General features: G+C 38.8%; 1 protein-coding gene across 1 annotated transcript in view; it reads left to right on the forward strand.

Moving 5' to 3' along the window:
- The first annotated feature begins 594 nt into the window (after nucleotides 1-594).
- LOC108136751 (ionotropic receptor 40a) overlaps nucleotides 595-16,645 on the forward strand; it is a 126,746-nt gene continuing 110,695 nt past the window's right edge. The window contains exons 1-5 of the mRNA XM_041710080.1: nucleotides 595-723; nucleotides 15,183-15,365; nucleotides 15,428-15,674; nucleotides 15,727-16,295; nucleotides 16,355-16,609. Of these exons, the coding sequence (XP_041566014.1) occupies nucleotides 15,569-15,674; nucleotides 15,727-16,295; nucleotides 16,355-16,609 (930 nt within the window). The 5' untranslated portion in view covers nucleotides 595-723; nucleotides 15,183-15,365; nucleotides 15,428-15,568. The remainder of the gene's footprint in view (nucleotides 724-15,182; nucleotides 15,366-15,427; nucleotides 15,675-15,726; nucleotides 16,296-16,354; nucleotides 16,610-16,645) is intronic.

Consider the following 16,645-nt stretch of genomic DNA (forward strand, 5'->3'; position numbering starts at 1 on the left):
TAATGTCTGTAGATGTTTTAAAGTTAAGTCTAGTGTTCGTGGGCGTTAATGTGGAGCATTTTGAGAGTAAATCGCTTGCTGTAATTGTTTTCTTGTTGTCATATGCTGACCGATGCAAAGTCATGCGAATGTTTTGCGTCCGCTCAGTGTGAAGAAAGAGATGGTTTTTTATTGAACTTTATCCTCTTCGTTTAATGCCTGATTTTTTTCCTGCAAGTTTCGTCTTTAGTTTTGATTTTTTCGTGCAAATATATACTTTGTTGGACGTTACTTCAGCATTCCCAGCGCACGGGATCTTATATATTACATTGCTTTTGCTAAGTATCGGTATTTTAGTTTAAGTGTTGATAAAAAATAGTTTATTGTTGGATTTCGGTCTTTGGGCTATTGTAATCAATCTTTGTTATACACGTTTGATCGACAAAGGCGTTCAGAAAACTTTGGCATATATGTCTCAGATTTGTACATGGTTTCAGTCTTATCATTTTCTTTGAAATGTGTTTTGTCCTGAATAGTATATGCTTTGGTCAAATTTTTTATTGTCGATCGAAAGAAATCATTATTTTTCAAGATCCAATAAATTGTATGTTTATTGGAGTTATTGTAAATCTCATCACTCGTCTCCAGTACCCTTCTGATGACATTTTTGGCGACGTCTACACGGTGAACCATTGCGTCAAGAAATGGTACGCTAGATATTTGGGATTTGGCATGGAGATTTTAGTAAGTTCATTTTTAAGCAAAAGCGCAATATCTCTTCTTTTAAAATTCGTATCACTGATTCATTTTTCTCTAAGGCACTTGATTCTACACTTTGGCCAGTTAATACTTTAGTACATGAGTATCTTAAGAAAAACCAGCCTCGTGGCTCAAATTCATCTGTTTCAAAAAACTAAGAAAAACAATTCTGTCAATTTTACATCAAAATGTGCGAAGCCTACTGGGTAAACTGAGTAAGGTGTATGTTAATAGTTTTTCCATCGACGCCGACGTCATTGCTTTAACTGAAACATGGCTAAACTCTTCGGTTTCCGATCAAGAAATATTCGTTGATAAGTTTGTTATCTATAGAACTGACCGCATCTCCCTGGGCGGTGGCGTGTTAATTGCAGTTCACAACTCACTTTCATCGGAAATTTTTCCTTTTAAAAACCCTATTTCCATTGAATTCGTTGCAGTTAAAATTAATATGAATAACATTAATATTTATGTAACTTGCTCTTACATTCCTCCTAGATCTGATACTTCTCTCTATTTAATGCACTTATCTGCCATTCAATTAGTATCCTCTTCTATTGCCGATAAGGACCACCTAATTATAATGGGAGATTTTAACATAGCTAACGTGTCATGGCTCTCTTCATTGGACTCCAATCTCCTTTTTGCCGAAAGCCAGCACGACTGTATCGACGGCCTGACGGACTTGTCTCTGGGCCAGATAAACTTTGTAAAGAACCATTTGGATAGACTTCTCGACTTAATATTTGTTAATAACGACACTCTAGCTAATGTCCTCAGAAGACCTCCCTTTTCTCTGCCTGAAGACCCCTATCATCCAACTCTGTTGTTGAATGTTGAGATCGTTGCAGAAATTCAGACTAAGGCGGCCTTACGCGTAAAATGTTTCCGCAATGCCAATTTTGTTGGTTTATACCAGCATTTGAGTGCTATCGATTGGTCCTTCTTAAAATCATGTAATGACATAGAAACTGCAGTGTCATCCTTTAATTTGACATTGCAGTCGTCATTAAATCTTTTCGTTCTCGAGGTATCGGTAAGTGACTCTTCTAAGCCCTCATGGTTCAATAGGCACTTGTCTTACCTCAAAAATAAAAAATCGAGGCTGTATAAAAAATACTTAAAATCCAATTCTGCGGTGGATTTTTTCAATTATGTCACGAGCCGCGTGCTGTTCTTTAATGCCTCTAAACTTTGTTATGAATGCTACATCGCTTAATGTAGAAATAACATTCGTAATGATCCGAAAAGTTTTTAGTCCCTTGTAAACTCCAAAAGAAAACCAAATGCGTATCCCTCAACTATGTATTTACACAACCGAACTGAATCATCATCTTTAGACATTTCTAATCTTTTTGCAAGCTTTTTTCAGTCAACCTACTCTCTTCAATCCTATGACTTTTCTACTCCCTACCCTTATGATCTGCCCTGCATCAATAATATTTTTGTTCCTTAATTTGAAGTTAGCGATGTTCTTAAAGCCCTTCTGTCGCTGGAAACGTCCTATTCCGCGGGCCCTGATAACATCCCTAGTTGTGTTCTAGGAAACTGTGCCGAAGCTCTGTCTTGGCCAATCACTTTTCTATTTAACTTATCTTTATTATCTTCAGAGTTCCCGAGAATTTTGAAAAAAATCTTTTATTATTCCAATTCATAGAAAAGGCTCAAGGTCCGATGTCGAAAATTATCGTGGTATAGCCAAACTATCTGCCAGATTTTAGTATTTCCTTTTTGAACAGTTGGTCACTTGTCAACCTTAACATATGTGTGCCTCCATAATCTCTCCGGCACAGCATGGCTTTGTAAAACAACGGTCGACCACAACTAATCTTCTCGAATTTTCTACTCTCATCCACCGTAGTTTCTAAATAAATGACAAACTGACGTTATTTTTACTGACTTCAGCAAGACATTTGATTCAGTAAGCCATACGCTAGATATTTGGGATTTGGCATGGAGATTTTAGTATTTCCTAAGCAGCTCAGGTTTATTTCAAAACGGAGCCAAGCCCTCTCTAACGCCCCCAAACCGTGAAAGTATGTGATCTCACTCTAAGACTTGTTAGAAGGTTGATTTGATTGCTGTGTGTGCGTTTTGATCATATCTATTGGTAGATCCAAAAAATTTAATTAAAAACTAAAATCGAGCTATTATTTTAGAGGTTACGGGGTTTATGAAGTTCTCTGCCGCCCTTTTAGTTCGACAGATGGCGCTACCTAAACTTATTTTGTTTTGTAGGCAAATACTTAGGTTGAAGTTTGTTCTATGAGTAATGGGTATCTAATAGTCGGGCAACTCGACTATGGCGTTCTTTCTTTGATAAGTAGTTAATTTTTTCAAAACTCCGACAATATCTTTTTTGATAACTATGCCAAATAATTCGTCCACATATTTGTTCAATAACCATTTTTACCGATAGTTCTTTACCCATAGTTTTTTCCTTCATGACTATGCCTTAACTACAATGGTTTTGTAGGGGAAATACTAAGGTTGAAGTTTGTTTTGTTGGGAGAGTAATGGGTATCTATTAGTCGGGAAACTCGACTATAGCGTTATTTCTTGTTCTAACTCAAATGTAAACTTAATGTCTTTGTGATAACTATTTAATTTTTTCAAAACGCCGTCAACACCTTATTTGTTTACCATGGCAAATAAGTCGTCCACATACTTGGTCATGACTATGCCAGCAATAATGGGACATCTGGTACCAATTAAGTTTTAATTTGCCAGATACACGTTGAACCATTCCGTCAATAAATGGTAATTTTTCGTAATTTTAAACTTAATGTATTTTTAATAAGTATTTAACTTTTTTAAAACTCTGACAATATCTTATTCGATTAATTATTGTAAATAAGTTGTCCACATACCTGGTCAGTGATCGCGTTTTACCGATAGTTTTAAAAATTTCTTCCAAGACAATAATTGGAGAGGCCGGGGAACCCATTGGAAGTATACATGTTTTGTCCTTGTATGTAAAATATCAGTTTTCGCTTATTACAAAACGTATCATTTCCATAGAACATTTTTTTTTTAGGAATAATGGTGTGTTTGTCAAATCTGTCCATCTTTATTGAATTATTTCCAAACTTTTTTCAAAATATGTTACAAGGTTTTAAACTATTGTTTTTTAAGTTTGGGAAAATTTTTTAATTTATTTTAAAATATTTAAAACATGTTAAAGAGAAAAAATTTTAAAATCTTAAAAATTTTTTTTTAAAAGAAACATAAAATTAAAATAAAAAATCAAAAAATATTTGAACAACTTAAAAACAAAAGTTTAAAAATTTTGAACAATTTTTTTAAATTTTTAAAATTTAAAAAAGAAATTTAATTTCTTTCATATCCAAAGTTTTTTCAAGTTTTCAAAGTTTTTAAAATTTGTACTAAGGTCTTAAACATTTTTTTTTAAATTTTAAAAATTTTTTTCAATATATTTTTAATTTGTTTTGAAAAATTTTTAAAAACTTTGAAAAAAATTGGAAAGCTTAAAAAAAATTGGATAATTTTAAACAAAAAATAGACAAAATTTAAAAATTTTGGAAAATTATTTAAAAATTTTGAAAATATTAGTAAGTGTTGGGAGCAGACAAATCTTTATAGCTAAATTAAATTGTAAACAATCTATTGTTATCTATTGCAATGAGATCACTGTAAACTCCAGCTGCCGGCACTAACATCTCGCTCTTGCTGTTGTCGTTGTTGCGTCTTTGGCATATAAGTTAGCATGGAACCCAAAGGTGTTGCAAGACCGGATGCAAATCTCCAAATGAGCGGTATGTAAGAATGAAATACAAAACCCGAGTCGCTGAGTGGTAGGGGAACCGTCCAACGTTAGTCCCGCTGACCAAGGCGGTAAAGTAATGTAGCGGGCTAAGCAGCGGATGCGAAGAACAAGGTTAGCACTCTGCCCATTGCGCTGCCGTCAATTCTGCTCGTCGCTGCCGTCAATTCTGCTCGTCGCTGCCGACGTCGGGCCATTTGCCCGGGTTTCTTGTAGAAAGTTTACGTTGGCATTAGTTCTTAACAGACTCGTAAGGAATCCAAACGGACTCCCGGAGAAATTTAAGACAATAAACGGGAGTAGTTAAAAAAATAAAAATATAGTTATCGAAACGGATTTTTGATTAATGTCAATCCACGAAAGGGAGTGATTCCAATAAATAAAGATTATAAATTCTAACGATAAATAGAAAAATATATATACCGATTGCGGCTCTCTGGTTGTTGTTGCTCGCTAAATCTGAAGAAAGTACAATGTCGTTGTCTTCACCCCGCAATTTTAAAGCCCAAAATAAATATATTCAATTTATTATTTAAATAAATAAAGTCGTAAGTGGTTCTTGAGTTCGTTGAAAAGTTTTACTTGAAAATAAGTTTGGAGCCCAAGCTTAAAGCGTTGTGCAATAAAAATGATAACAGCCAGTAAATTTGTAAATAATTCGTTCAAATTTGTTCAACAAACGGAGACTCCGTTATTTTGCACGTCGTCTTTAAAACTGCAATTACATACATACGAATAAACAGATAACTGTAGATTTCTTTTTGGCGATGATTTAATTAATTGACCAAAATACAAAAAAAAAATCGAACTCTGATTTGCCTCTGCTGCCAACGGTTCCTGAGAAGGTCGCTTTTTTGAAACTCAAGACTGTGGTTTCTTTTGATCGACTTAAGGTCATCGGCAGTGAACTAACTCCTGACAAAATTGGATCAATAAGTGTTATCGCTTTGGATGTCCGCTTACACCTAACTAATCAAATTAAAACCACTTATAACCGTAATCAAGAATTACTAGTCTCTCGATTTTTTTCAAATTGGCCAACCTGACGAGTTGAATTTGATTAAATGGCGATACTTCATGAGTTGCGATTGAGAGGTCACATTCAAAAACGGAAAGGTGAACATCGAACGAACTCTACCATGCGCAACGATGACTCATCATCCTTTATGGTGTGTAATCGCTCCGTGTTCCCGAACTATAGTTGCAATCTTTTTCTGGAGGATATACTGAGAACGCAGATTTCATGACGATGTTCTGTACAATTATGACAAGGACCCCGAGTTAACCGACTTTGAAAAGTTGCAGCACTTACGTTTCTGTTTACTTAGCCTAGCGCTGGATGCCATAAAGTCGTTAGATATATCGTCAGCCAACTATGCAGTGGCATTAGATCTGCTTAATAAACGGTATTCTAATAAACGTCTTGTTTTCAAGTCTCACATCAAGGAGATACCTGAACTCAAAAGGGTAGATTTCGGGAGTCCTCGGATAAAAACAACTCACACATGCGGGCTTTGGATACGTTGAAATCAGCTCAGTAGATTGCTGATTCCTTCATCACTAACATGCTGTTGCAAAAGTTTCATTTTTCCACGTAAACTGGTTGGGAGGACAAAATGCCCTCGGCGAAAGAATTCTATGAATTTTTGGAGAATCAGTGCCGAAAAGTGGAGAACCTTCAACAAGCCATGGGGAGTTATACCTCAAATTGTCAGGTGGGAACAAATAGTAGAAGTATCTATATTAACAGCAGGAAATGGTTTACTGCCTACCAGAGTAACAATCTACCATGTGCATTTTGCAATGCCACTGAGCATCCCATTCATCAATGACCTACGTTTGAACATTTATCTCCCTCCTTGCGGCATGCTCAGATCAAGAAGCTGTCTCTATTCTTCATTTGCTAAAGACGTGGGCATCATACTCGAGCTTGTACAAGCGGAAATTGCCGCGTTTGTGGAAATAGGCACCACACATTATTGCATTTTTATACAAACTCTTCGCAGCTAGAAATTGAAACTGATTCTGCCATTTTTTCTGAAGTTAAGGGTTCCAGTTCTCGGCCAACTACCTCTCTAGTCGTTCAAGGTCCAGCTTCTGATATTACGATATTGGCCACTGCTGTTGTACTCGTTGAAAGCCGTTCATGCTCCTAGCTGCGACTTCTAACTTCTCGTTTCGCACAGCATTTACGGTTATTGACAAGCATCTCTAGTTTCAGGACTCGGTGGGACAAAGGTTCTAAGGATATATCGTCGATATATGCTTAAAAGCACAGGCATCTGTCTGTTCGGCGTTATTATCTGCACTCACTTTCACTGATAATCAGCCAAGCATAGCCCTGAACATAGATATGTAATTGGAATACTCCGGCAAATATCCAACTAGCGGATCCCTTTTTTCCCAAGCCTCAACGAATACTAATTGGAGCTAGCATGTTTTATGATTTATTATGTGTTGGGCTGATTAAGCTGATCCGAAGCTAGCGCTTCTTCAGAAAACTCGACTTGGTTGGGTCGTTTCTGGTGGAGAACAAATAATTTTAATACAAAAGCAAATCGAACGCTACAGAGTATGGTTATATTTATTTATATTTATAATTACATATTATATTATATTATATATTATATATTATATTATTTAATTATAATTATGGGAGGGCCGAGTGTGCTGAGTGATGTCGGCGCTGCGGAAGGGTCGAGTATATCACTGCTTGGTGATGGCGCTGTGCAATGGCTGCACAGATGAGTAGACGACCGATACCGCCCCCTCCTCCAGACGGGCTCGGGACTCTCTCATGTGCCGATCTGCGCCGACGAAGTTGGTGGCGTTGTCGCACCACACCTTCTCCGGAACCCCGCGACGACTCCCGAACCTTTAAAACACCAAGAACGCATCAGTGGTTACGTCAGACACTAAATCTAAGTGGTATAGGATCTGACGAACTGTGAGCTTTTAGACAGCAACAACGGGAATTTGGCTTCGTCGAGGAACACCAATCGTATTTATTTTCCCGGGGAAAAGGGTTTAGCTTTTGAATATTCGTTGCTTCTGGTTTATTTTTCCGAATTTTACTTATGTTGTTCCTGAATTCGTGAAATTGGATAGATTCAACAATTTTCTCAAAAGCGAAATCCAGTTCTCTTGGCGAAATACTTTTTTCAAAGGGCTTCGACACTTTTCTGCACCTTTAAATAAAACGGAAAACCCACACGAACACTCTCAGAAGCTTCAGGTGCGACGAAAATGACTCTTTTTTTTTTGAAGCAAATAATTAGGCTCTGGGCTGACTACGAGAGCTAGTGCCAATTTGCGTAGCTCCATCGACTCCACATCAGCCGGCAGTTCGAAATGTCTATTTACAGGCCAATTATTTTCTGAGTCTAGCAAGAACGAAATCCCACCGAACCAAATGGGAGTTGTAAGCTCCTCTATGTCACATCCTCGGAACACTATGTCTGCTGGGTTGACATTCGTGAGAACGTGCCTCCAAATTGCTTTCTCCCACCACTCCTGAATTTCTGCAACCCGGTTCACAACAAAAACCGACAACGACGAGGGATTTTTTTTTCATTTTTTGATCCAGTGTAAAGTGATCTCGGACTCTGTCCACAGGAAAACATTCTCAATGGGACAATTTAGCAATGGCTTAACACGATTATAGAGATCTGCTAAAAGGTGAGCTGCACACAGCTCAAGGCGAGGCAAAGTTTTCGTCTTGAGAAGAGCTACTTTCGATTTGGCGGTCAATAAAGAGACTTTCAAACCTTCAGCAGTTTGAGTACGAACGTAGATGCACGCTCCATACGCTCGCATGGAAGCGTCAGCGAAACCATGTATTTGAATCGGGACTTGTGGATCTGTGTTGACGAATCGCGAATACCATAATTTTAGGCAGCTGCAGAAGCGTCGATTTAAACGTCTCCCACGACGTGAGCAACTGCATCGGTAGCGACTCGTCCCAATCTAATTTTCGAAGCCACAGTTCCTGCAACAACATCATTGCCTTTGTGACCAAAGGACACAAGAGGCCAAGTGGGTCGAAAAGTCGAGCAGTCGCCGACATAATATTTCGTTTGTCGCGCGAAGATCCAGGAAAGACTCATCCAACCGAAATTGAAAGTAATCCTTAACCGGTAACCGAACCACGCCAAGGGTCTTGGTTGCGTCTTAGTCTGCCATAAGTGGCATTACAGCGCTATCAGATGCGGATAACTCTGAGCAGTTTGAAAACCACTTTGCTAATTCAAAGCCTGCCTCTTGCAAGACCTGAGAAACTTCGTCTCGAAGGCTTTGCAGGTCCTCAACGCATCCGGCGCCAGTCAACAAATCGTCAACATAAAAATCATTCTGAATAACCTTTGCGGCTTTTGGATGAGTTGCTTGCGCCATCTCTCCTAGCCGCATTAAACACCGAATCGCCAAAAAGGGTGCTGGCGAAGTTCCATATGTAACGGTTTTCAACTTAAAGATTTTCAGGAACTCAGAAGGATCTCGTCTCCATACTATGAGCTGGAAGTTTCGGTCAGCTTCGTCCAGCATCACTTGGCGATACATCTTTTTGACGTCGGCAAACGAACCGAAAATCTACCGGACGACAATCTTTGAGTATTTTTTTCAAAGTGTTGTTGACGGATTTGTTGCTCACGAGTATGAACCTTAGCCTTGGGCGGCAAGTCCTCCACAGAACAAAATTTCTGCAGGGTTGTCAATTGACTCCAACGCAACCTCCTGGCAGCTGAGATGTACCATTTGTTCAGCCTTTACATTATTTTCAGAGGCATATTTCCCTGACACTATACAGCCGAGAACTGTCTTTTGTAAGTTGGGGAGTTCAGGCCCCTGCTTTATCTGGCCAATAGATAAAAGTTCAAAGAACGTATCAGCGCCAATAAGCATATCTATTTTTTGGGGCTTGAAGAAGAATGGATCTGCCAACTGAATGTTTTCAGGCACCCTCCACCCGCTGGTGTTCACCGCTTGATCCGGATGATAACCTGCTGCTGCTCTGCTGTTCAACGCTTGCATCTGACCGCTCTTCACCCCCGCTGCTTCAACGTTTATTCGGTATATGCTCCGCTGCTGTTAAGCGCGTGCAGCTATTGCCCAACATTTCTCGCTCACGCTCGAGGCTGATACGGATGCTCATATACTACATCCGCGCTCCCCTCTTCTTCTGTGCACAGTGATCTGATAATTAACCAAAATGACCATCGCTTGCACTGCTAATAAATGCGAGTATAATGGCATTATTAGTGACGATACCCACCCCATCTGCTGGTTATGTGATAACTGTTCGCATGTTAAGTGTGCTGGAGCTGGCTTCAACGGCCGTGTTGGGGACTTAATCTTGCCGTAAGATGACGGATGAAATGCGTACGTTCATGAGGCAAACTAGGAATGGATTTGTTGAAGTTCGTAAACTCTTCAATGCTATGAATGACAAATTCCTGGCAGTGGAATCTCAGTTTCTTGGACTTAAGATTCTTAGCGAGTCACCGAATAGAAAAATTCCAAATAATAATCTTCAACGTCCTGTTTATGATTTACCATCCATCTCGACGCCAACTAATGCTAATAATATGGACCTTTCGCCGAACTACTTAACACCGTCTCTGCCACTGGCTCACACTACCCCTTCTGGACCTTCTTCTGTTCCCTCTCGTGCCTCATTGGCTACGGAATCACTTGGTAATGTTCTACCGGAAGAAAACATGGCCACTCTTGGATTACATCTGGCTCCTGTTGCTACCAACTCTGCTCCTGCATCCGCTTCTACATCTGGTGCCGTTTCCTTCCCCAACGATATGCCTGGCCCAAGCCTTGCGGCTCCTAGACGCACTATTGTCCCTTTAAGTGGTGTTCCGAGAAGTAACCGTCCAAGGAATAGCGAGGCGACTTCTGATGTCTCTGGGATTCCTTTGAGAGGGGTTATTTAAAAATCAATATTCGTGACGAGACTTAATCCCGAAGCCACTGCCGAGGATGTTAGGATCTTCCTCTGTGAGAAACTGCATGCCCCGGACAACGCTATTTCTGTACATAAGTTCATTTTTAAGCAAAAGCGCAATATCTCTTCTTTTAAAATTCGTATCACTGATTCATTTTTCTCTAAGGCACTTGATTCTACACTTTGGCCAGTTAATACTTTAGTACATGAGTATCTTAAGAAAAACCAGCCTCGTGGCTCAAATTCAGCTGTTTCAAAAAACTAAGAAAAACAATTCTGTCAATTTTACATCAAAATGTGCGAAGCCTACTGGGTAAACTGAGTAAGGTGTATGTTAATAGTCTTTCCATCGACGCCGACGTCATTGCTTTAACTGAAACATGGCTAAACTCTTCGGTTTCCGATCAAGAAATATTCGTTGATAAGTTTGTTATCTATAGAACTGACCGCATCTCCCTGGGCGGTGGCGTGTTAATTGCAGTTCACAACTCACTTTCATCGGAAATTTTTCCTTTTAAAAACCCTATTTCCATTGAATTCGTTGCAGTTAAAATTAATATCAATAACATTAATATTTATATAACTTTCTCTTACATTCCTCCTAGATCTGATACTTCTCTCTATTTAATGCACTTATCTGCCATTCAATTAGTATCCTCTTCTATTGCCGATAAGGACCACCTAATTATAATGGGAGATTTTAACATAGCTAACGTGTCATGGATCTCTTCATTGGACTCCAATCTCCTTTTTGCCGAAAGCCAGCACGACTGTATCGACGGCCTGACGGACTTGTCTCTGGGCCAGATAAACTTTGTAAAGAACCATTTGGATAGACTTCTCGACTTAATATTTGTTAATAACGACACTCTAGCTAATGTCCTCAGAAGACCTCCCTTTTCTCTACCTGAAGACCCCTATCATCCAACCCTGTTGTTGAATGTTGAGATCGTTGCAGAAATTCAGACTAAGGCGGCCTTACGCGTAAAATGTTTCCGCACTGCCAATTTTGTTGGTTTATACCAGCATTTGAGTGCTATCGACATAGAAACTGCAGTGTCATCCTTTAATTTGAAATTGCAGTCGTCATTAAATCTTTTCGTTCCCGAGGTATCGTTAAGTGACTCTTCTAAGCCCTCATGGTTCAATAGGCACTTGTCTTACCTCAAAAATAAAAAATCGAGGCTGTATAAAAAATACTTAAAATCCAATTCTGCGGTGGATTTTTTCAATTATGTCACGAGCCGCGTGCTGTTCTTTAATGCCTCTAAACTTTGTTATGAATGCTACATCGCTTAATGTAGAAATAACATTCGTAATGATCCGAAAAGTTTTTACTCCCTTGTAAACTCCAAAGGAAAATCAAATGCGTATCCCTCAACTATGTATTTACACAACCGAACTGAATCATCATCTTTAGACATTTCTAATCTTTTTGCAAGCTTTTTTCAGTCAACCTACTCTCTTCAATCCTATGACTTTTCTACTCCCTACCCTTATGATTTGCCCTGCATCAATAATATTTTTGTTCCTTAATTTGAAGTTAGCGATGTTCTTAAAGCCCTTCTGTCGCTGGAAACGTCCTATTCCGCGGGCCCTGATAACATCCCTAGTTGTGTTCTAGGAAACTGTGCCGAATCTCTGTCTTGGCCAATCACTTTTCTATTTAACTTATCTTTATTATCTTCAGAGTTCCCGAGAATTTTGAAAAAAATCCGATGTCGAAAATTATCGTGGTATAGCCAAACTATCTGCCATACCTAAGCTTTTTGAACAGTTGGTCACTTGTCAACCTCAACATATGTGTGCCTCCATAATCTCTCCGGCACAGCATGGCTTTGTAAAACAACGGTCGACCACTACTAATCTTCTCGAATTTTCTACTCTCATCCACCGTAGTTTCTAAATAAATGACAAACTGACGTTATTTTTACTGACTTCAGCAAGACATTTGATTCAGTAAGCCATAGCCTTCTCCTTCATAAACTATCTCTTCTAGGTTTTCCACCTAATTTACTTAACTGGATTTCTGCCTATCTTTCAAACAGAACTCAACGCTTTCTGTTCAATAATCAACTTTCCTCCGTCGTATATGCTTTTTCTGGTGTCCCCCAAGGCATTGCATACATCTTTTGTATTTTTCCCTTCTATTTGGTTTTGCAAAAGTAAAGCATTTTTAATGTAAGTACTTAGAATCTCTAATCGACACTCAAGCTCAATCGGACTCACAGATAATTTAGCTTCTCTTAAATGGCGATACGTTCGGTTAATACTTTTCATGCAAACATCTCGTTGGTGTTTAAGCTCTTCGTTATCCGTAGTTGCCATTGCGTTTACTTGTATTTATATTGTTGATATCGAAGAGTTGTTAAATATTTATTTATATTAAATTATTTATTTGTTAAATAATATAATATAAAATCAACGAGTAATATACCGATCGCACGCTCAAGCTCAAGCATACCGAAAACGAACAAAAGTTTAAGCAGACCGAAAATTGCACTGCTGCAGCGATCCAGAACGAAAACGACCAAAGATAACTCGAAATAGCAGTATCGGTGTCGGTGTGCGTGTGCGTGTGTATGTGTATGCCGCTAGCGGAGAATGATATACTGACCGATAACTAATGGCAACGAATATGTAAGCCTGATGCCGAAAGGCGCGCTAAAATTATGAAAGCGCGGGAAAAGTGGAAAAAGCGCTGGAAAATTCTGAAAAGCGCACTTTTTTCCAGCTGTTTCATTTATGTTTTATAAATACGACGAAAATTGGTGAAATTAAGTTTGCACTAATTGGGTCGACGACGAGTATTTTATTTGCGTGTTTATGGGCCAAAGCGATTCACATATAATTCGAACTATATTATGTTTATTACAGAATATTGGTTGTTAGTACATGCAAATTTTTATTTCTTGGTTAGAATGCTCACTATCTACCGATTTTTACACGAACGCAAAAAGTTGAAAGCCAAAACGCAATTGACAAAACGCCACAGATTAATTTTTAACTTTTAGCACTCTATACCTGGTTGGCCGACTCGATAATTGCAACTTCCTTTTTTACATCCATGTTCCAGCGCCAGCAGCAAATTAAACAATTAAAGTTGCAGCGGCGGAAGAAACGTCTTGGGCAACAACCAAGGAACGGCAAAAAATTTTCAGCGACGAAATTTATTTCTGAATTTAATTTTTTAGCCGAACCGACAAGAATAAATTGCTTTTGTGCGTTTGTTAGTAATTGTTATAGTTTTTCACCGAAAAAAAAATATGTAAACAAATCGCGAACTCTACTGCGAGCACGTCAGGGTCACCATGAAAATTTAATACTATTTTGTATTAACAAACGCGAAACTTGTGACTGCAATAGGATTCGAGATAATTTATTTGCGATAATTTGTGTAAAACTTGTGCGAAAATGCGACGACGAAGGAGAGTGGTTATGATGAATGATCACTAAATTTAATATTCCAATAATTTATCTTAGAACCTAACTTATGCTAAGGTGGCGAGAGACGGGGCGAATTCGAAAGGGCGAACGGACGAAAGTTTAATTGGCTCCCGCTCTCGCCCTACTATTAGTGACTTCAAATAAAAGCGCCATGTGCGCGAACAGAGTGTGTTAATTAAGAGTTAAGTTTAAAAAGTTTATTTAGTTGTATATTTAATCATTTTTCGTCTCATTCTGCATGTTGAAAGTGCGATCGTTCCGACTTTATTATCTCAATAAGAGGTTATTTGATTGATATCAAATTCCCCATATCCACATAACTTTGGTTTTAGAAGAACCTAAGCACAAGTTTCTGACCCCTAATCAAAGCTTAACGTCATCTGAAATCTGGCACTGTAACGCCACTACCAGTCGAGGACTTTTTGCTATACGAAGATATATCAAAAAGATTGTTTAAGATATTTGCTTAAAAATATTAGGTGAACTTAAAATATGTTCCTTTAACTTAAGAACATTTTACAGTTAAATTTTCCCTGCCAAGTTTTTGATGTATACTTTTTGGAGAAATTTCATGCACAGGCATCGTAAGCTTAGAATGACGATAGCAAGTTTTACTGAAACTAGAAGGTTCCTCAACTTTCCTATACATGATATAAGGTCAGATTTCCTAATATAAACTAACCAACATAGTTCTAACATTTCTTATAATAAGATGACTGATTTTTCCGGTTTATTAGACTGAACGTGGCCAAATTTTGAAATAAACTTTGGGGTGTATCTAGATTCTTGTACGTAGGTATGTACTTAGGTCAACTTTTTTGGTATATTGTACTTTACCTTGGCATCGAAATATGAGACTATCTCAATTACCATACCTAGGTTAAGTTTGTATTTATCTTAAGAAGATGATATGCTAGGTATTCAGGTACTGAAATGTTTTTATTTTTGTTTTCAAATATGCTTGACTAAATTCAATTTTTTACTAGTTCAGCAAATATGTTGATGAATAGTTACTTAATTTAATGCAAATTAAATATTAAGTTAATTTCACCCCATATGCAAGATATCATTATGTCCCTTTTAATATATTCATACAACCAGACTTAATTGCCAGAGCGAGGATAACCTACTGACCTCAAAATTATTAATTAAATACAAAATATAATTTAAAAAAGTTTTTTGTTATGATTTTTGTACCTTTTACCTCAAATAGATACTTTAAAAACTGTGCATAAAACTATTATCTTTTTTAACCCTGCATAGTTTCCGAGATCACGACGTTCACACTGATGGTCAGACGAAGAGACAGACGGACAAGGCTAGATCGACTCGGCTATTAAACCTCATCATGAGTATACCGACCCTTACAGGGTCGGAAAGGCTTCCATCTACCTGTTAAATACTTTTCAACGAATACTATATAACCATTTTCTCTACGAGTAAAAGGTAACCTATAAAATATACGTTAAAAATCGATATCTCTTCAGCTCAGTTTTCAAATTTTCAAGCTGTCCGAGTTGTCAGTTTCATGCAATCACGTGCGGACTGCTGACGTGTGGATTAAATACATTTCTGGCTTAATTGCGCATTAAACATTCATCATTGGGGTATAAAAAGCAGGAGCTTCATTGCAGGTCCGCTAATGTAAGATGAATAAGTATCTGGCTGCATTGGGTCTGCTGCTCTACCCGCTGGGTTCACTGCACGGCGCCAGTGTGATTATTCATTCCTGCAATGAGTCTGACGTTTCAATAGGTTCGTATGACGTTTTGCTGAACCAAACCTTTTTTAAACCAATTACCTTCAGCGCTCTCGCAAATTATCAACGGTCTGAGACCACTCTTTTTGACCATATTAGCTCTTCCCAGCTCGACTTTAACCGACGAGAGTTGTTGGAAATATCGCGGCAATTACATGGATGATTTTCTACAGCGTCTTCATCGCCTCTACTATGTGTCAGTCATCTTTAGTGACACGGAGCTTTTTTTACAGCACATAGACGCCAATCTTCAAACAGAAAATGAGTGCGTTAGCCTGATTCTATACGAGCCAAATGAGCTTTTAGATAGAATCCACGAACGCCGCTTAGCCCATCGACTCAGTCTGTTCATCTTCTATTGGGGAGCACGTTTGCCGCCCAGGGCGAGCACTATTAACTTTAGGGAGCCGCTGCGGACGGTTGTGGTAACCCGTCCCCGCCCCAAAGCTTTCCGCATCTACTACAACCAGGCCCGACCACACAACGTCAGTCAGCTGCAGCTGGTAAACTGGTACGATGGTGATAACCTTGGTCTTCAGAGGAGCCCTCTCCTACCGACCGCAGCATCCGTATATGCCAACTTTGAGGGTCGCGTGTTCCGGGTTCCGGTGTTTCATGTAATGGGGAGTGGTTTTAGAGAGAAAGGAGGGAGCTAATGAACTTTCTTTGCTTGCAGTCTCCGCCGTGGTTTTGGGTCATTTATAGCAACAAGGAGGATGAGGGCCCCAAGGTCCTTGACGGCACAGAGTATAAGGAATTGCTAGTCACGGGTGGACGCGATCACCGCCTGCTCATGCTATTGGCCCAGCACATGAACTTTCGGTTCAAGTACATCGAAGCCCCTGGGCGAACACAGGGATCAATGAGATCTGATGATGATCGGGAGTCGAACGACAGTTTTACCGGTGGCATAGGATTACTGCAAAGTGGAGTAAGTGGTTTAGGTATAGGCTAATCCATGATATGA

This window comes from Drosophila elegans, unplaced genomic scaffold (genome assembly GCF_018152505.1).
Source record: "Drosophila elegans isolate 14027-0461.03 unplaced genomic scaffold, ASM1815250v1 contig_753, whole genome shotgun sequence".
NCBI lineage: Eukaryota > Metazoa > Arthropoda > Insecta > Diptera > Drosophilidae > Drosophila > Drosophila elegans.